This window comes from Trachypithecus francoisi, unplaced genomic scaffold (genome assembly GCF_009764315.1).
Source record: "Trachypithecus francoisi isolate TF-2019V2 unplaced genomic scaffold, Tfra_2.0 Lachesis_group1, whole genome shotgun sequence".
NCBI lineage: Eukaryota > Metazoa > Chordata > Mammalia > Primates > Cercopithecidae > Trachypithecus > Trachypithecus francoisi.
Window position 1 is genome coordinate 108,876,968 of NW_022681454.1, and position 20,020 is coordinate 108,896,987.

At 39.8% G+C, this 20,020-nt stretch overlaps 2 protein-coding genes and 1 long non-coding RNA gene across 9 annotated transcripts in view; 1 reads left to right on the forward strand and 2 right to left on the reverse strand.

The window, feature by feature from the left end:
* The window catches only part of AP1AR (adaptor related protein complex 1 associated regulatory protein), a 39,688-nt gene extending 36,497 nt beyond the window's left edge, over window positions 1-3,191 (forward strand). For all 4 annotated transcript variants that reach the window (XM_033215013.1, XM_033215012.1, XM_033215011.1 and 1 more), the window contains one exon: window positions 1,291-3,191. In XM_033215013.1, coding sequence (XP_033070904.1) covers window positions 1,291-1,556 — 266 coding nt within the window. In that variant the 3' untranslated portion in view covers window positions 1,557-3,191. The remainder of the gene's footprint in view (window positions 1-1,290) is intronic.
* LOC117085799 lies at window positions 2,732-7,076 on the reverse strand. Its single transcript, XR_004438079.1, has 2 exons — window positions 6,676-7,076; window positions 2,732-6,367 (listed from the first exon to the last, which is right to left on the reverse strand). It is a non-coding gene; the product is annotated as an uncharacterized LOC117085799 (long non-coding RNA).
* Window positions 7,077-8,184: 1,108 nt separating this feature from the next.
* Window positions 8,185-19,367, reverse strand: TIFA (TRAF interacting protein with forkhead associated domain). Of its 4 annotated transcripts, XM_033215016.1 has the most exons (4): window positions 19,040-19,367; window positions 17,545-17,603; window positions 15,089-15,180; window positions 8,185-11,828 (listed from the first exon to the last, which is right to left on the reverse strand). In XM_033215016.1, exon 4 carries the CDS (start codon window positions 11,808-11,810, stop codon window positions 11,253-11,255), a length of 558 nt encoding a protein of 185 aa, XP_033070907.1. In that variant the 5' UTR covers window positions 11,811-11,828; window positions 15,089-15,180; window positions 17,545-17,603; window positions 19,040-19,367; the 3' UTR covers window positions 8,185-11,252. The 4 variants fall into 4 exon arrangements, with proteins under 4 accessions (XP_033070907.1, XP_033070909.1, XP_033070908.1 ...); XM_033215018.1 differs by lacking the exon at window positions 15,089-15,180; XM_033215017.1 differs by lacking the exons at window positions 17,545-17,603; window positions 19,040-19,367 and adding an exon at window positions 16,396-17,507.
* Between the last annotated feature and the right edge of the window lie 653 nt (window positions 19,368-20,020).

The window sequence follows — 20,020 nt, forward strand, 5'->3', positions numbered from 1 at the left end:
TAGACTGTTATTGTATTGGTGATTATCACTGTTGATAAAAATGTTTAGAAAATTCCTTAAGTTTTAATGTTTCTTTAGATTTAGAAAATAAATGTTAATTTCTTTAAGGTTTTGTAATCCAAGCCCATGACATTACTCGGTATGAATGATTACTACCCCCTTGTGGACATTCTAAAGCCGGAAGTTAAATATAACTTCTCTTAAAAATAAATCCACAGAAACAAATTCACCAGATACAAATCTACAAAATTATATTAGTATCTAGCTCATATTTTTATCATATCTATAGAAATAACTTGTGTTACTGGGTTGAGTCCTGCTGATTTTTCAGGAGTGACAGACAACGGTTATACAGATTTAAATGTTCTTTTATGGTGGGATCTGATCTTAAAGGTCAAAAAAGAAAATCATTAAATGTGTCTAGGAATATTACAATCTCTTTGCGAATCCTAGATTTTAATTCTGTTACCAACGTTGATTCTGTACTTACAGATTCAAACTTCTTTTCTGTCCTCTCTCCCTTCCTTCTGCCAGTAAAATGACATTCTTTTTTCCTTTCAAGATTATTGACACTTTCACTTTACCAATTTCATTTTGTTTTGAATTAGATCTAGAACAGTTTCCCATAGAAACGTCTCTCCTCTGTTTGGTAGAGTCGGAAGAGCATAAGACCACAGACTTTGGAGCCAGATTGAATGGATTAAAATTCTTGCTTCACCACTGTTTAGCTATGTAACATTACCCAAATCACTTAGCCTTTCTGTCCCGGTTAGCTGAACTACAGAATGAGAATAATGATAGTACTGTACTCCATAGAGTTGTTGGGGATTAAATCAGTTCATATCTGTGACATGTATATAACATTTACTGGAGCCTAGTAAATGCTGGAAAAGTACATGTTATCATTAAAGTGACTGTCATTCTCTGGGACATGAAATTATGTGGGTAGGAAAGGACTTTGGCGGACATACTAACTTGGCCATATAAGACTAATAGCAATTGAAATCCTCCATCCATTCTGTTTTATTTATGACTCTTCAAGAATTTCATCCTATCAGATAATAAATGATGCATCAAAACTGCCCTTTGGTGACTGTTAATGTTTATTTTTATCTGAGGCATACTTCAGGGTTAGACCCTAACAAGCTCCCTTAAGAAGACCTCCATGGGACTGGGTCTTACACATCAAGTCTGATAGTTAAATAAAAACTATATTGCTAAACTTGGAAGTTTTTAAATATAGCTTTATTATCTGTTCTGAGATTTCTAAAAACTCTGTTCAAATCATAGGAATGAATAGAATGCTTCCAATGAGAGAACGTTCCAAAACAGAGGAAGACATTCTACGGGCAGCACTTAAGTATAGCAACAAGAAGACTGGAAGTAATCCTACATCAGCCTCTGATGATTCCAATGGGCTGGAGTGGGAGAATGATTTTGTTAGTGCCGAAATGGATGATAATGGAAATTCCGAGTATTCTGGATTTGTAAATCCTGTATTAGAACTGTCTGATTCTGGCATAAGGTATTCTGACACAGATCAACAGACTCGATAGGGTAAAGTTGTGTGACCTTGTTTATCAGTTATGACCAAATGTTAAAAACCAACTAGAATGTATAAGTGATTGTGCTGAGCCTTTTTGTAAGGGAGATGTGTAAGAAACCATGTTGTAAATGCTTATTTTATTAGAAAGGAGTAGGGATGATAGGATCTGAATTGATACAGAATCAAGTGCAATTTCATCATCTGCCTTCTGCTTTTCAAGACCAATTTAATGGTCCTGTCATGTTACCAATTAAATTTAAGTCTTTTCTTTATAGCATTTCTGTTTACTATGGTAGATTTCCACTTTCCATTTTTTTAATTAATTTTACTTTGAATGATTTATGAAGCCTATTCATTGTCTAACTATGAAAACATTAAGACTTTTTTTGTTAATTCTCAGCAGATGTGAAGGAAGCATGAGGAGGGATTGTCAGATTCAGATTTAGAATAGTGTTCCCTTTTCCAGCATTATTTATTTCTATGACTTCTTTGGATTTTATTATCTAATAGTAAGTACAGTTGATTTGAGTAGATGACTCTAAGAAATGCAGAAGTATCAGCATTACATGTCCTTATTTACATGTCCTAGTATGATAATGTTGATTCAATCTGAACAAAAGATAATATAAAAATAACCCTTCAGAGTTTGGACATTTCAAGTTGGTAATAATAAAAAATAATACTTAAGAAGATATATATATATATATATATAGTTTTTTCCACTTCATTTTACATGCCACTATATTGACTTTAATTGATATATAGTATTAAGTTTTTAGGTGCCATTACTTTTTAAAAATTCTATATTTCCAATGAATGATCTTAGATTTTACGCAGAACATATTCTCTGCATGATTTAAGAAAGGAAAATCTAAAAAGGTAATACGGGTATTTCAAATAAAATCCTTTCTGGTATGAAAGGCTCCATTGATTTTATTAAGCTTTCGTTTACCTTGTAGTACAAGGTGCTTTAATGGGATAGAACTAAGCATATCAATATCTATAACTGCATTTTGTTATAGACAATCAGCTGTTCTTTTCTCTAAAATGTATGTGTCAATTTAAAACGCCAGGAATAGAAAACACTCCATAATTGCTTTCCTTGATTTTGCTGAGGATTTGGTATGATTTTAGTAAGCAAACTGTTTTTTGGTTTTTCCTTAAGGTTTTTAAATTTTTTTCCTCTTGCAACAATGATAGTGCATGTTCTTATAAATATAGGAAGGTCCAGATATAAATAGTAACCTAAAGTTCTTGCTGTACTTAAAAAAAAAATCATGTGGCCCTTTCAATATTTGAACTGCTAAGCAATGACATCTGTAGTTTTATCTCCTTTTTTATTTCATAGAAATTAATATGATACTTTAAATATGTAAATATAATACATTAGGTAATGCCATTATTTATATGTCTTAATTTAAGTTGTAGCTGTGTCTTGGAAATATTTTTAAGGTAATCTATATTCACATTGCCTGTGTTAATGCTTTTTAAAGTTTGTATACATCAGATGTATATTTTTGGTTTGGCATAAGCTACTATTGTAATTTTTCTTGGCTTTTTGTTCATAAAGAATTTTTTGAAGGAATGGTAACAAATGGTAATTTACAAATGGTTGTGAATAAACACATTTTTACACTTAAAGGTAGTAAGTTATTTGTTACTGGTTTTGCTCCATAAATATGCAGGTATTCTGATTCCTGACTTGTAATTATTTTATTAAATCTGATGTGAAGACAAAACGAAGTAAATTAAGAAAGCAAGATGGAACTAAACTTGAAAATGTGTTTTAACTGTTAAAAAAAGTTAACATTTTGTGTTTATAAAAAGTACTAGAAATAATTTATTCAGCAAATATTGGAATAGTATTAATATTGGAACTGTGTCTGGTGGGTGTTAGGGACATAGAAGTACAAAGACATGTAAGGTCTCTGCTCTTTGCTTACCATTCTGGTGAGAGAGAGAGACAATAATAAGTAAACATATATGTAAGAAAATCACAGGTCACAGTTAGAAAATATACAAGATTATAGGAGAGAGAGTAACTGGGGGCCAATTGACTACTTCTCATAGGTCAGGAGAATCCTCTGAGGAGATACCTTGGCTAAAACTTAATTGTTATAAGTTTTCATTGTTAACTTGGCTAAAACCTAATTGTTAAGCAGGAACCAGTCAAGTAAAAAAGCCTGGTGTGAAGCATGTTATCAGCAAAGGGTACAGCAAGTACAGAGTACCTGAGGTGGGTTTGTTATGTTCTGTGAATAAAAAGACCACTGGGAATAAAGCATCACGAGTGAGGGAGAAGAGTGGTATGAGATGATACTGGAGTGGTAGTTAAGGGCTAGATGATGTAAGACCTTGTAGGCCAAGAATGAGTTTTATTTGATGTGTAATAGAAAGCTACTGACATTTTTTGTAAGCAAGGATGTACAGTCATCATAAACACATTTTCAAAAGATTGCTTTAGTTGCTGTGTAGAGAATGGATTGTAAGAAGGCAAGAGTGGATGTACAGTATTCCCAGTAGAATATAGTGTGCCTTGGGTTTACAATGGCTTTGAAAAGGCAGAGCAGATTTTAGAGGCAGAAGCATCAGGAGTTTCTGGTGAGTTGGATATAAGACTAAAGAAAGGGGTAGAATCAGATACTACTGTAGGGTAACACATCTGGCACGGTGCCGTGGCTACCTTGCTCACTCCACATAGTCCATGCAGGCAAAACTCAACTACAGTCTGACACGGGTCTTGGTAGAAAAACGTCGTGATCCTCTCTGGATCCTCAATGGCAAGATAGGCCATTGTAAAGGAGCTGTCAAAGGGCCATTTATCTTGCAAAATACCTCCCTATCTTGCAAAAGGCTGCCATGAGGCAATTTCTCATCCAACTGGTTTCCAGTGACCTTACTCTCATTCAGGTACAGATACCGACTATTAAAATGTTTAGCTACAGCTTAGAGTTGGCTCCTCAACAACAGAGCTATTTCTACTTGTCATCTGTCATCTTGTCCCCTTGGTTCAGTGTCATCCAGGGACGTCCCTAAGGACCAGGGATACAGGGAGCTGACTCCATGCTGATGCTGGTTTTGCTGTCTGTGTAAATAATAAACTGTCTCAATCTATTTGGACTCATTGTCTCCCTACTGGCCAAATCTATAGATGTCTGACAGCCAGCCTAGCAGCTGCAAGTGCCCTTAACTGTAACTTCTTGGTTCTGATTTGACTTAATAAATGTAATGGGAGAAACAGGTTTGGGAAAGGGGGGAAAATGAAAGAGTTCTATTTGAAAAGTTAACTTTGAGGTGTTTATAAGATAAGTGGATGAAGATGTCAAGTTGGTGATGGGATATATGTCTGCAGCCCAAGAAAGGTCTAGGTTCAAGTTTGGGAGTCATTAGTAGGAAAATGGTATTTTAAGTCATTAAACCAGCTGAGTTTACCCCAGGGGAGCACATAGAGAAGCTCAACTAAGTGTTGACATTTAGAAGTTGGGGGTAGTGAAACAGCCAAAAGAGATACAGGAGAAATGCAGGAACCAGAGCATAGTGTCACAGGGGCCAGGAAATCAGGGCTCAACAATAGCAAATGCTGTGAAAAGAGGTCCGCTGCTTTAGTTGCATTTGGGGACAGTTATACAAATGAAGGGATGGAAACTGGGGAGTTGGGGATGAGGAATAAAGAACAGCTAATGCAGACAACTTGAAAAGAGCAGAGAAATGGGGTAGCTGGAAGGGGATGTGAAGTTATAGAAGGGTTTTTATTTAAGATACTAGTTTTAGAGTAGGTAGATAGGCAGATATGAACAGGGCAGGACAGGGCCACAAAGAATGTCAGGGCTGGTGACAGGGAGGGGAAAATCTAACGGGAGACATCTTGAGCTCATGGGCAACAACTTCCCAATAAGAATTTAAGATGACAGAGTTTGGCCTTCCTCTGGGGGCATGTCCAGGCATGCGCAGTAAGGGGCAAAATGACAGAGGCAGGTGGGCGCTAGCCCAGTAAGGGAAAATTGCCTTAAGAGAGCGTGTGCATAACTTCAACCACCAAAAGGCCCTCCCAGATACTGGCAAACCACTGCACAGACAGGGAGGGGAAGAGACAGGGAGAAAAAAATAGGAAATAATAAACCTCTAAGAGCCCTAAGACAAAGGTCAGGCTGGGTGCTCAATCTTTTGACGTCCCCCTTGGTTCCATCCAAGTGTATTTTTTTTTTGCTTCAATAAACTCTTGTTTCTGCCTTAAATATACTTCTGTCTCTTGGCTGAATTCTTTCTCCCAAGAAGACAAAGATCAAGGACTATGGAGCCTGCCCATACTCACCACTGGTAACACTAGAACTTTTGAAATGATGTATTTTGGGATTATACTTGCTTTTTTTTTTTAATAGAGAAATACATTTTTCTAGCAGAGGCCAGAGGTTTCATTTAACTATGTAAATATGTCCTAATCATAATTTCTTGAGAATACAGACATCTAAAAAAGATTTTATGTTAAATATATAGTGTTTTCCCATCTTCATTTATTTGGTATTTCTGGTTAACTATCTGACAGTAAAGGAGTTTACAAAAGAAATCTGAGATTCCACATTGAAATCCTAAATATAAAACAACAACAATAACAGCAAAAACAGAGAGAAACAGAATCCCTGCATCTGATTCTTGAATCCTTAGGAAATATTAAAGGTGAAACATGAAATTAAATTTGGAAAATGATATCAAAATAAATTGTATGAGTATTATTATTTCAAATTTAAAGATTTTTTTTCCTCCTACCCAGATAATGTCCTCTGTAGTTCAGAAATCTTATATGAGACCATTAAAAATGAGGACCTGGCCGGGCGCGGTGGCTCAAGCCTGTAATCCCAGCACTTTGGGAGGCCGAGACGGGCGGATCACGAGTCAGGAGATCAAGACCATCCTGGCTAACACGGTGAAACCCCGTCTCCACTAAAAATACAAAAAATTAGCCGGGTGAGGTGGCGGGCGCCTGTAGTCCCAGCTACTCGGGAGGCTGAGGCAGGAGAAGGCCTAAACCCGGGAGGCGGAGCTTGCAGTGAGCTGAGATCCGGCCACAGCACTCAGCCTGGGCGACAGAGCGAGACTTCGTCTCAAAAAAAAAAAAAAAAAAAAATGAGGACCTAACTCTGCCCCGTGCTACTCAGAGGAACACATACTGTGTGTAAACGCTGTGGTAAGGAGACTACATACTGTATCTCAGTTAATATTCACAGAGACCCTATGAAGGAAGCACTATTTAATCCTTGTTTTTCAAAAGAGGAATCTGAGTTATGTCAAATTACAGGAATGGTCGATAAACCCAAGCAGTATGACTCAGAGCCCACACTCAACACTGTACAATTCTTTGTGGTAGAAATTAGGTCAGTATTGTTTTGAGAGTTTTGGGGGCTTCAGGGGATTTTTTTGCTTAGCTATTAAAAAGAATGTGTCTAACCTGGGTGGGCGCGGTGGCTCATGCCTGTAATCCCAGCACTTTGGGAGGCTGAGGCGGGCAGATCACCTGAGGTTGGGAGTTCAAGATCAGCCTGACCAATATGGAGAAACCCCGTCTCTACTAAAAATACAAAATTAGCTGGGCGTGGTGGAGCATGCCTGTAATCCCAGCTCCTCGGGAGGCTGAGGCAGGAGAATTGCTTGAACCCGGGAGGCGGAGGTTGCAGTGAGCCGAGATTGTGCCATTGCACTCCAGCCCGGGCAACAAGAGTGAAACTCTGACTCAAAAAAAAAAAAAGAATGTGTCTAACCTAACTTTGGAGGATTAAAAAACTTTCAAGATGCCGAAAGTGGTATTATTATAAAAAGGCACTTTGAACTAAGGGGAAATTTCATTGTCACACCTTATCGTGACTGTCTAAACTCAGAAGTATTCTGTTTTGAAATGTCACTGTTGAGTTAGCTCAGTTGATTGTTCATAGTCAGTTACAGATTGAATTTCTTGTTCTACTCTTTTTCCCCCTTCTGACTACTGCACTTGAGTAGTCTGAAAAAAATAAAGAAGTTACTGTCTTGATTTGGGCCTTTCAAGCAGTTATTTCACTGATGCCACTAAGCAGGGCCAAACTGGTTCATCTCTAGTCCCTTGGTAGCCTTCCATCAGCAACAAAATTATGAAACCAGCAACAAAGCTGAAACGACTGCCATCCCAGTTTCTTCACCAGTGCTCCCAGCCCTAAGTTCATTGCTTAAGAGGTAAAGGACAAATAAGTATTTTCATGCAGGTTGAATAGGTTGGATCTGAGGACAACTCATACCAACTAGAAGCCCATTAAATTCCACCCACACTTTCCATAGGACTCATCTTGGTCACCACCTGAAATGGAAACTCTGATAGTTTCGATCATGGCCCACATAGTAAAATAATAACAATACCTGTTATCTTAACATAATAATATAAGGAATTAAACAAGTGTTAGAGAATTGGAAACATAAAAAGAGCCAGGAGGCAACATGGAACCATCCACCACATATACACACACACAAGGTAAATAGTAGTTCTCTTCTGGTAGTAAGATTATGGCTAATTTTTCTACAAGGCATATATATTTATTTACACATATAAAAATGTTTTAATGTAAAAACACATACCTAATCCCACCTCCATTAAAACAAATACTGCCACTCATGTTAGAGTCTAACAGTAATACTTTTTACTTTTAAGTCAGTTACTGCATTAGATAGTAGGAACAGAATTCTCTAGAAAATGGTTATATAACCATATGACATATGAGATTTAACCATTGGAGTTGCAGGTTCAAGAAAAGACTGCCAATGATTCTAACACTGGCAGCATTCATATACCTCTTTACCTAAAGAGCCCCAGAAAAATCACTTTCCAGAGACAAAGAAGTCCTTAAGGTGTATATGGAAGGTTTCACATCTTAGCTGCAGTACCTTGTGTCAAACACCAATAGTTTTGTTTGCCCCACCCCCACCAGGGTGACTTTTTCTTGAGAAAATGTTGTATCTATCCACATGATCACTGACCAGAGCAGCCATTATATAACGTGACTACATTACCTGAGACAAGCTGATTGGTGAAGGGGTGGGCACCTGACCCAAGCTGACCCTTCCCTGGAAATGAAATCAAGAGATCAGGTCTCTTTGGGGGGATCAATAACGTGTAAACCTTGGGAGCTACAGGTCGCCATGGAGCCAATACGCATTGAGGGTCAGAGCCAGCGCATTCAATCCCACCTGAGGTCTGCTGCATTCCTTCCTCGGTTCTGTGAAATAGGGCAGCTTTCCTCTAACAATCCCACTTTGGGGTTGGGTAGCTCTGGCAGAAATGCTAACTTTGTAATCAAAATAATTCTAATACTAACCAATTGCTCTTTTATGATAAAGCATTCATTATTATTTACTACTGGAGTTGGGCTATGGAAAGTGTTTCTATTCTTTGGAGAACAATGATAAATAAACTTTTAGCAACCCACTCTCTCCTTTGCCAATCTTTTAAGAAAAAAAAAATAGAAAAAAATTTTAATATTTCTCAAGTTGAACAAAACCCTTTCCAAGATTTACATTAGGAGAAATCATTATTCTGTATGAGCATGAGATTTTTCTGGCCCTAAATATTACTTAACACATTGTTTGGGTTCAATAACAATAATACATGAATCCCTTAATATTAAATTTATAACTTAGAAACACATTCATCAGCCTCAAAGACAAGAAACAGAGGTGAAAGTCTTCCGAAATAGTCAAAATGTGACAGTATGCACACATTAAAGTATATACACTTCACTCATAGAAAGCCTTTACCATGAGACTACACACTGTAAGCAATTCAAACAAGCTGGGTGATCTGGCTGTAAATCCACATCAGACAGGAAGCTAAAATCCTAGAAAGAATCAATAGTAGATAACCTTATATTAAGGCGAGTATATTGGTTTTCTATCTGCTGCTATGACAAATTACTGTGATTTCGTGGCTTATGACCAACAAATTTATCATCATAAAGTTTTGTAGGTTAACAAGTCAAATATATCTCACTGGACCAAAATCAGGGTGTCTACAAGACTTTGCTCCTTTCTGGATCTTTCTTTGTCTTTTCTGGCTTCCAGATGTCCAATGCACACTTTCCAGCTTCAAGAGACTGTCCACATTCCTTGGCTCATGACCTCCTTCTTTCCAGCGACAGCAGGTCAAGTCCGTCTCACACCTCATCACTCTGACATCCTGACCTGCCTCTCTTCCACTTTTAAGGATCTGGTGATCAGCTGGGCACACCCAGATAATCCAGCATAATCTATTTTAATTCCATCTGCAGCATTCATTCCCCTTTGCCATGTAACAGCACAGTTACAAGTTCTGGAGACTAGCACATGAACTCTGGACATCTTTGGGTGGGCCATTACTCTGGGCATCACAGGGAATAAGCAGGAAAACTAGACACACAAACTCAAGCAGTCATTCAGGCCACTTTGTACAGGGACAAATATTTCACTCTACTGGAATAGTCCCAGGGCTGGGGAGTCGGGGTTAGGGTGCTGGACATCACATACTATTGCCCGGGAATAGACTGATGATCTGAATCAAGATGAGGTTTAAATCCTCTTTTGGTAAGAGGCTAAAGGGTTCACAAAAGCATTTTTAAAAGGCTGTTACAAAAACATGGACCTCTCATTACAGGAAATTTCATTTACCTGGAAAATTGTACAGCGAGCCTCACTACCTGGCAATGCTACATTTTAACTTAACTGAATGGTTACCTCATCTACTTAACATTCACTAGCTACCTTAGTTAAGATAAGTTGAATAAGTATCTTAAATAAAAAAAATTATTTAAGAACTGAAAAAGACTTTTTTGAAGTTAACACTAGGAATATTTAAGCGTTAATTATAAACATTCACATATATTTATCTATGTAAAGTGGCCCAAGAACAGTTCTTTCCCTTATTTAGAAAAAAATTCAAAGAAAATGGTTAATTAAACTTTGACTTTATGTACGTGGATACTATTAAAAAGGTGAATTCATGAAATTTTAAAATTGTGTATAACACATAAAAGTCAAACTTCTAATTTGGTAAGTAAATAATCCTAAACTTAACACAGTGGTTCTTTAAAATGTTTAAATATTTGTCTTAGATGCTGAATATAGACAAAGAGAACTGTCATCTTAGGAGTAAACACACTATAATTCTGTAAAAAGAAATCATAGAAAAGCAAGGTAGTATTTCTCAAATAAGTCCTCCTATACTAAAACCACAGTGACGCACAGACACTAGCCTAGAACATATTCCAGTACTGCAAGTACTGACACGCTGCAAACACCAGTAACAACCTGTCTGGAGCCTTGACCTTAAAAACAAATGGCTGCTGTGAAATGATGTGACCAAACCAAGAGATGGTTCCTTACAAAAACAAAGCAAAACACAAGATGAAAATCAAGCAGCAGAAGAAAATAATATAACCTTATTTTGAGAACACTACTTCATCTCAAAGGACACTTTTTGCATATTAATCCTCACAGACAAGCACTTACAATAATTTTGTGTAGATCCAGGAATACAACAGGTGACTAAGTTAATGACTAACACAATTTACAGACTTCAAATGATAACACTGAATTCCAAATTTCACAGCATAACAGATGACTATAATATACAACCCTAATAAACTCTTAATAAGTAGTGTTTATACAGTATCTACAGAGCTTTTCATTCTTCATATTTCTCCTCTTAGACTTTCTGTGTTCATGACTCATTTTCATCCATTTCTGCCGGAGAACTGCTTTGGGAGGAGCAGAGCGAATAAGTGCCATACTCGGGTACGGGCCTGTGCGGTGGCCAGTTGTTTTCTTGCAAGAGTGACCTCGGAGATAAAATAAATTGAGTCTCAAAAAATTCCAAAGACTCGCCATCTTCCTTCTCCATCAGAAACTGATACTCTCCGAATCTGACCATGCACCTGTACGGCAGGTCCATTTTATTTAGGTAGCCCAGCTCTCTACTGTCCACGATCAGATTGGTCTTTTTACTCATATTTTTTATTTCAAAGGAGAGAACTGAGCTGTTGAATTTTTTAAACAGCTGCAGAGAAAACTGAACTCGGGAAACCTGTTTGTCCTGAAAAGTATAATGACAGATGTTGGAATTTCGGCCAAATTTCACCACTTCGCTGGAAGGGAGTTTCTCTCTGTTAAAAAACCTTATTGACTGAAATATTCCACATTGCAACTGGCCAGGATGGTAAACCGTCATCTGGAGACAAGTTATTGTCTCTTCTGTGTCAGCATCTTCAAAACTGGTCATGATGTGCACAAGGCCCACCTGCAATAATTAAATTACCATGTTAGTTTCTGCTTATGTTTGAGGCATTCAGAGCTTTGATTCTAACGTTTTGATGAACATCAACTGATAGGCAATTTATTTGGACTAAGAAAACGATACATAGACAATACTTTCAGTGAACTAGTAGATATGTGAAATCTTATACCAAGCCCTATAAAATTGCTACACTAGCTTTTCCTATCTTTTTCATTTCTAGTTTGACTATAAGACCACACATAAAAGGCAGACAATAACAAAGAATGATTTTTGATAATAAAATGAGTTGAGGGAAGCATAAAGAAACCTCAGTTCCTCTTTCACCTAAATAGAGTCACTTGAGCCCAGAGAAAATATGACAGGTGTACTTTAAAAAGAAAATCAGGAAATAAAAAATCCCTCTGGTTTCAATACCTTCAGAGGATATATACATAAAGAAAACTTACCGTTTATTAACTGGATTATAATTAAATATATTATGAATTATGAAACCTGGTTAAATAAACTTAATAGTTATAAACAAATAATTGCAACATTTATCCTTTATATCCTCACTTTGATTTCTAACAGGTAAATGATTAAAAATAGTAAATGCTTTAAATGGTTATTTTATTCTATAATTTCAAATTTCAGACATTACTTTTAAGAAAACAAGCCTCCATTAATTGGTTCTAATTATCACAGCCTACACTGGTATCAGAATTAATTATTTTTGTCAGTGGTACTCAATGACTGGATGGACAAACTGTCATTAACTACAAATAGCACAATCTAACTGTTGCTAACCACATTCCTTGAGAGCTGATGGCCCGAGGTGCCCTCCACCTACACTTCACTTCATATATCTTTGATAATTAGTACAGTACTTAAAAGCAGTATAACAGGACAGCAGAAATAGCTACTAAAAGTTTTGTGAAGTTACTTCAACACAGAATAGCCATTTTAAAACTAATTTAATTTTTTAAAAGTACATGCACATGATTTTAAAATTCAAACACTAACAATGGATTTAAAAAACAAGTATTTCTCCCCCACCTGAACTCTTTTGTCTTTCTCTCCTAGAGTACAACCACTGTAAAAGCTACTTTTATCCTTACAGAAATTTTCTTTACACAACCAGCATAACTATGTGTGTACACTCTCACACACACAAACACACATACAAGCACATTTCTCCACAGAGAAAAAAGTTTCTTACACAAATAGAAAAATGCTATATTTAGTTCTGAACCTTTCTTTGTTCTTCTTTTTTTTTTTTTTTTTGAGACAGGTCTCTGTCGCCCAGGCTGGAGTGCAACGGCATGATCTCAGCTCACTGCAAACTCCACCTCCCAGGTTCAAGCAATTCTCCTGCCTCAGCCTCCTGGGTAGCTGGGATTACAGAAATGCACCACCACACCCGGCTAATTTTTGTATTTTTAGTAGAGACGGAGTTTCGCCATGTTGGCCAAGCTGCTCTCAAACTCCTGAGCTCAGGAGATTCATGATTCACCCGCTTCACCCTCCCAAAAGTGCTGAGATTACAGGCATGAGCCACTGTGCCTGACCGATTTTTCAATTAATAATACATATGGGTGATAATTTTCCCATATCTACACGTACAAATATACCTCATTCTTTAACAGCTGCACAGAATTCTGTAACTGTAGCACGGCGACAAGTTACACTGGTACACAGAGAGATGCTGAGTGCCACCTGCATTCCTTGGATGACTCTCAGTTGCTGCGGCTACCAGACACTGTCTGCTTATACTGATTTGGGGTTTGGAGATCATCAGTCTTAAGTAAGATTGATTTGTAGTTTTATTGTTTTTTGTTTGCCATCTATATTAGATGTTGGCATCAAAATTATGCTGGTTTGAAATATAAAAAACAAAAACCAGAATACTTTCCTTCCCTTTCTACCTTGCTGGCATTTACTTTTTTTTTTTTTTTTTTTTCTTTTTTGGAGACAGCATCTTGCTGTCACTGGAGTGCAGTGGCGTGATCTTGGCTCACTGCAACCTCTGCCTCCCAGGTTCAAGTAATTCTCCTGCCTCAACCTCCCGAGTAGGTGGGACTGCAAACGTGCGCCACCACTCCCAGCTAATTTTTCATATTTTAGTAGAGATGGGGTTTCACCGTGATGCCCAGGCTGCTCTCGAACTCCTGAGCTTAGGCAATCCAGCCACCTCTGTCTCTCAAAGTGCTAGGATTACAGGCATGAGCCACCATTCTCAGCCCTGCTATTTACTTTTAAAATACAATCTTTCCTTCTGTTTTGCAAAGTTTTGCTGCTGGAAATCAAGCTCTCAATGTATTCAGTTATCCAACAAATGACATAGGTAAGCAATATTTATTTTCTATTGATTTGAAAATGCATCTTCAATTTTATTTTCGTAATATATTTTTGAACATTATTGCATCATATTGCTCTACCCAAGCAGGCCATAGATGTCCCGCTATAAGCAGAAAAACTGAGAAAAATCCTCAAAATCCTGTGCCAGGGATGGTAAAACTCACTACGAAACCAAAGTCAGCAAGAATTAACACACAATGGGTAGAACTGGTTAATCCATCTTACACTGTGATTTGAAGACACTGTAATTATGATAATAAAGTCTCATTATTCAGGAAGCAGACAGCATAAAAGAATAATTATAAGTTATGGAATGATGCATTAGTAGTTGACAAGAAAAGCATTTGCTATTAACAAGAGCCTGAAAAGAAGCGTCAGAAATCTGTAAGTGATCTCCAGCTTTATTTACAATATGCTGCCATCGATCTAGTTCATTCTTGGACTTCAGGCAATAAGAATTGCAAAAGGAGAACTGGATTAAAAACCATGGTGTATTCTGGATCTAAATAGTCTTTTGGTAATATCCAAATTTTGTTTTTGTATGCTCTACATAAGCTATTACTTTATAATTCAGTCTTCTGAGCAAATCCACCATAAGAAAAGCTTACCCTATATAGGTTCTTATACTCAGTCCCCAGGGCAGATACATTATCCACTGTTAGGGAGAAAAAATGGCATTCTGGTTTATATATACATCAGTGGCTATGAGTGTCTTGCTATAGATCAATTCTCTGGATTTGATGAATCTCTGGGTTCACAATTGTGACTCCCTCCAACAAACACTGAGGCAGACTGCATTAGTGTCAAATATTTGCTACCCCATCCTTGCAGGCCTATCCCTACCAATTCTGCCCCTTTAAAATGATGATCCACTTCATTAACAACCACGTCAATGAAACATGAATGGAAGAGAAGCAGAAACTTACTTCCAATCAGAAGCTTAAAAGCCACTGTGTAGTTCCACCTTCCCGCTTTCTTTTGTCAAAACATCAGCAGTTCCCACAAGGAGCAGCTCAGTCTGGGTCCCAGAGGGAAGAGCCGAAGACAGATACATAAAGGACAGGTAATATTAGCCAAAAAATCAACCCTTCTTCCAATAAGCCACTGAAATTTTTGAGGTCATTTGTACTGCACCATATCAGACCCTGAGCTGATGGATGCATTCACCTATCTTATGAAGGTGTAAAACCACAGCAAACCCTGACAGTGATATGGTTTGGCTGTGTCCCCACCCCAATCTCATCTTGAATTATAGCTCCCATGATTCCCACATGTTGGGGAAGATACCTGATGGGAGGTAATTGAATCATGGGGGTGGTCTTTCCCATGCTGTTCTTGTGATAAGTCTCACGAGATCTGATGGTTTTATAAGGGGGAGTTGCCCTGCACAAGCCCTCTCTTTGCCTGCTGCCATCCATGTAAGACATGACTTGCTCTTCCTTGCGTTCTGCCATGATTGTGAGGCCTCCCCAGCCATGCGGAACTGTGAGTCCATTAAATCTCTTTCCTGTATAAATTACCCAGTCTCTGGTATGTCTTTATTAGCAATGTGAGAACAAACTATTACAGACAGGAATAAGGGCTATTACTTATTTCATGCCTTTCATATGCCAGGCAGGCTGCTAAGTCCCTGACACACTGTAACCAAGTACATCCATTTTTCTAAGTCATAGTTTAATTTTTTATATTATTTTCTCTTTTCCGCTTCCCCCTGTGCCCTGCTTCCTACTTAGACCTTCAGAAATGCAAACGTAACCTTTCACTTCTCCTGACCAGACATTCCCTACAGGGCAAGTATATCTAACCATGTGCTTCAAGACGACCTTGACTTTGATCTCTCCTGGATAGTTGGCAGTCAATTTGCAGACCAAAGCATGTCCCCACAGAACTCTCACTTCCAGGGGGTGGCCTCTGAACTCACACCTACTAGGAGGGCATGGTGAGAGTGTGCCTGCTTGGCCACTTATATAACTTATATTTCTGCCCAGGAAGGTGCCAACTCAACTGTCTGGTAAAGCACCAGGGAAGCAGAGGACCCCCTGCTCTGGCTCACTTCCCACCCTACTTTATAAAAGTGCCCACTTTCTGCTGCAAAAGTGAAGCAGCACATTCTGGGTGTGGATAAAGGCAGGACGTTTTGTGCCCCCTTCCCCAAGCTAGCTTAGGAATTCAGTTTTTTTTTTATCAGACCGCACTCTTGTTAATTGGACTCTGCACGCAGCGGGCCACTAACCTGCTTTTTGGTGACAACAGGTCATCTCATCTTCAAAATAACTCTGTGAATCACTACTTCACTGATGAGGGAGCTGAATCTCAGAGGGTTTCAAAACCAGCCCAGATCACAAATCCAATGTCAAAGACAGAACTCAAACTCTAATGCATCCTCTCGTAACTATTACAAACACTGCCTGCCCGATTACCAGTTACTTCACAAACCTTAGCAGTTAACCTGTAGAGAAACGGGCCATAAAGATGTGTGGGCTACAACCAGCAAGGCACCAAACAAGAATCTAATACTGGGGAGAAAAATATGCCATTAGTGCTACCTCATAGGAGGAGCAGGCTCTGAAGCACCAGGTTACTATGAACATCAGTTATAGTTCTTAAGCCTGGGTGTATAATATTAGCATAGACCTAGTGCTCATCGGTAATTGCGGCAGGTTGTTTAGAGACCATGTTGATCTCCGACTTCAAGGAACTTAGAAACGAATCTATTTGTTTATCTCCAAAGCCACAAGGTCTCTCTACAAAGTGGCCTGAACACTCTGACATTTCAGAGTGGTCAGCAGAAAAACAGGAAAAGACAGAAGCTGACAACTAAAATAATATACTTAAAATTGTTAGATGTTTAAAAATCACTGGTGCTCATTTGCTCAAAACAGCATTTTGAAATCTGTTAGTCATAAGTTATCAAAGAAACAGGGGAACAATGATTTTATATAATGATAACAATGGTTACCTCTGGAGACAAAAACTGGGGGCCCGAGATAGGAAGGAGACTTACTCTCCACTGCACACTCTATACCTTTGGAATTTTATACCATGTGCACTTCAATATCTATTCAAACACTTAACAAATATTTTCTTTACAACATCACCAACCCTTTGATGTTTATGGAATTGGCAGTGGTTGGAGACTAGCAAAGTATCATTAAAGGGGTAAACTGTGATATCTGACATGGAAAAGTTGTAAAACACTGATTAATATCTGACAAACAGTAATATCTGTGTTAACAAAGGAAATACAATAAATATAGAAATAAAAATAAGCACTGCCATTGGAAACTCTGTCTCTGAAAGCTGAATACAGAAGGCATGGATGCTGCATTCTTGAGTGTCCAGCTCTTCTGTGCTGGACATCAGGATGTATATATACACTTACCTGGGAGGCTTAGAGTGGGGAAGAGAAGGGTTAGATCAAGGGCAAGGCTTCTGACTCCTCTTTGGGGAAAGAAGAATGGATACATGTAGAGGTATTATGTGCAAAAACAGTACTTCCACCTCTGCTACCCTCCCTGCAACACACACACAGGCATACATAAATACCCACACACACACACCCCCCTACACAAGGTCCTGCAAAGTCAGTGAAGAGATGTACTACCCTCACCTTGCCGAAGGGAGTTTGGCCTTAAAATGTCATAAACAAAAAGATATATAGAAATATTTTTGCTAAAAGGACCCAGGTGTCTAAGCGGTTTAACAGAAAGCTTGGCGCCCCTGGGTGGTCATGCATGCCAACAAGATTTCTCATGCTTTAAGAAGTCTGTTTTTTAAAACAGGATTGACTATACTAATGAGGTCTGCTCTGGATGGTGAAAATTTACTTTCATTTCCCCCCAGCCCCCTCTCCTCCCCAGTTCCCCCTGAATATATTCTCAAGAAAGAGTATGTCTTTGGGTGTTTGCAGTAGGAAGTCTCAAGGCTTTTCTCCCTAATGAACAACGAACACTGAGCACACAGGAGGGGAACAGAAACTTGGAAGCAGAGCAAAGGACCAAGTTATCCTCCTGCCTAACCCTGCTCAACAGGATCACCCTGAAGCGTGGCTCTGAAGGCATTTGTGAACTCTGGCACAGCTGTTTGGCAGAATTAATACTAAAGCCACAGGTCTTGCTTGCAAAAACAAAGAATCAAAAAAAAAAAAAATGTGAAAACCAAACACAGCAGGAAGAAACCCTTAAGAAAGCTCGGGGTCTTTCAAACATAATATTTTCTTTCTCCCACTCTACTTAATTGGCGTGACCCGGGGTACAGTCCCACTTCCCGGTGGCTGCGGACATCCGCAGTGAGGCTCAGTCTGTGGATTTTGGTTTCAGAGGATTTGGGAAATTCCACCTTTCAATCTGAAACCTGGGGAAAGTCCCAGAAAACAACGGATTACTATATTTATCTCATGAACCAGACTGAAACAAGAACTCAGGTCTAGGACCAAGGACCTCGGCACTCCAGGGAGCCCAGGGCCCCTCAGAAAGGTCTCGCTCGGCCACCGACAGCGTGGGGCCGTGGCAGTTGGCAAGGGGGGGCGTCACGCACAACTGCTCTGGAGCCACACTACATAAATGGCATTCGTTTTTGTTTTCTGATTAGAAAAACGTTGCAAAGAACACTAAAGTACAGAGAAAAAACACCCCCATCTCCAATGTTTCCTCATTTATGTAAATATTCTCATATTTTATAAAACAGGGAAGTGCCGTCTATGATTTTTGCAGGCTTTCCTTAGCATATGGTGAGCGTGTGCCAGGTGAGCCGGAGCGGCGGGGGATGACTTCCGATCCGAAACCCCGAAAATCTCCTGGACAAAGCTGCTGTCTCTGCGGGATAAACCGAAAAGGGCCAGTCCCCACCTCACCCCTAGCCCGCCGCCCCGCAAGTACCTGGGGCTGGGGAGTGCGTGAACTCTCCTGAGTTGTTCGGCTCGCCCGGCTCAGAGCGAGGGGAATCGAGGAGACCGGGCGCAGGCTCGGGGAGGGCGCCCGGCCGCTGCTCCTCCGCGCGGGCAGATGTGAGCCCCGGGATGCGGGGAACCGAGCCAGGGACCACTGACCGCAAGCCGCCGATCCTCCTGCGCGCGCGGCCTCCCCTCCCACTGGCTGGCAGAGCACCTCCTATCGCGCGCCTGGGGCCTTTGTAAAGCCCGCAGCGAAGGCGCGGAGGTTTTCAGGCTCCGTCCGCCCCACTCGCGCTCCCGCCCCTTCCTTCCTCGGGAGGTGACGCGGCCGCCCGGGCCTTTCTGCGGAAGCACCCAGCTCCCTGGCCGCCTCTCTGAGTTCTCTAGCAGGGTTTGGTGCGCGTTGCACCGACCCGGACCGCGCCTTACCAAACGAGTGGCCTCTCCGGAGAGCCCAACTGGCGAGCTAGAGAAAAGAAGGGAACTGGATCATTTCAGCATTAAGGGGGACTTTTCCCTAAGATGAATGTTGCCCCAGGGCGGGGGCAGGCGGGGAGTTGAACTAATCTTTCGGTGACTCCAAGGATACCAAGCAAGCCAGTGCATGGCATGGACGAGCTTCTCTAATCATCGCAGCCCCCCTTACACATGAGTAAACTGAGGCTCAGAGAATGGTGGAGTGTGGCGAGAAGTGGAATTTTTTTTTTCTTTTTTTTTTTTTTTTGAGACGAGTCTCACTCTGTCGCCCATGCTGGAGTGCAGGGGTGTGATCTCGGCTCACTGCAACCTCTGCCTCCCGCAGAGGCGGGATTTGAACTTGCTCCAGGTTGCCCTCGCCTTACACCCAGCAGAGCAGTCCAGTCGCTCTCTCCTGCCGCCTTCACCGGAATGGACATCCAGAGTCCACAAGTAAAAGCTGGTACATGATGAAAAGGGACTCTGGGAGGCCGAGACGGGCAGATCACGA

Bases quoted from the DNA above. Each gene is read 5' to 3' on its own strand.
- TIFA (XM_033215015.1), bottom strand. From the start codon at position 11,810: ATGACCAGTTTTGAAGATGCTGACACAGAAGAGACAATAACTTGTCTC.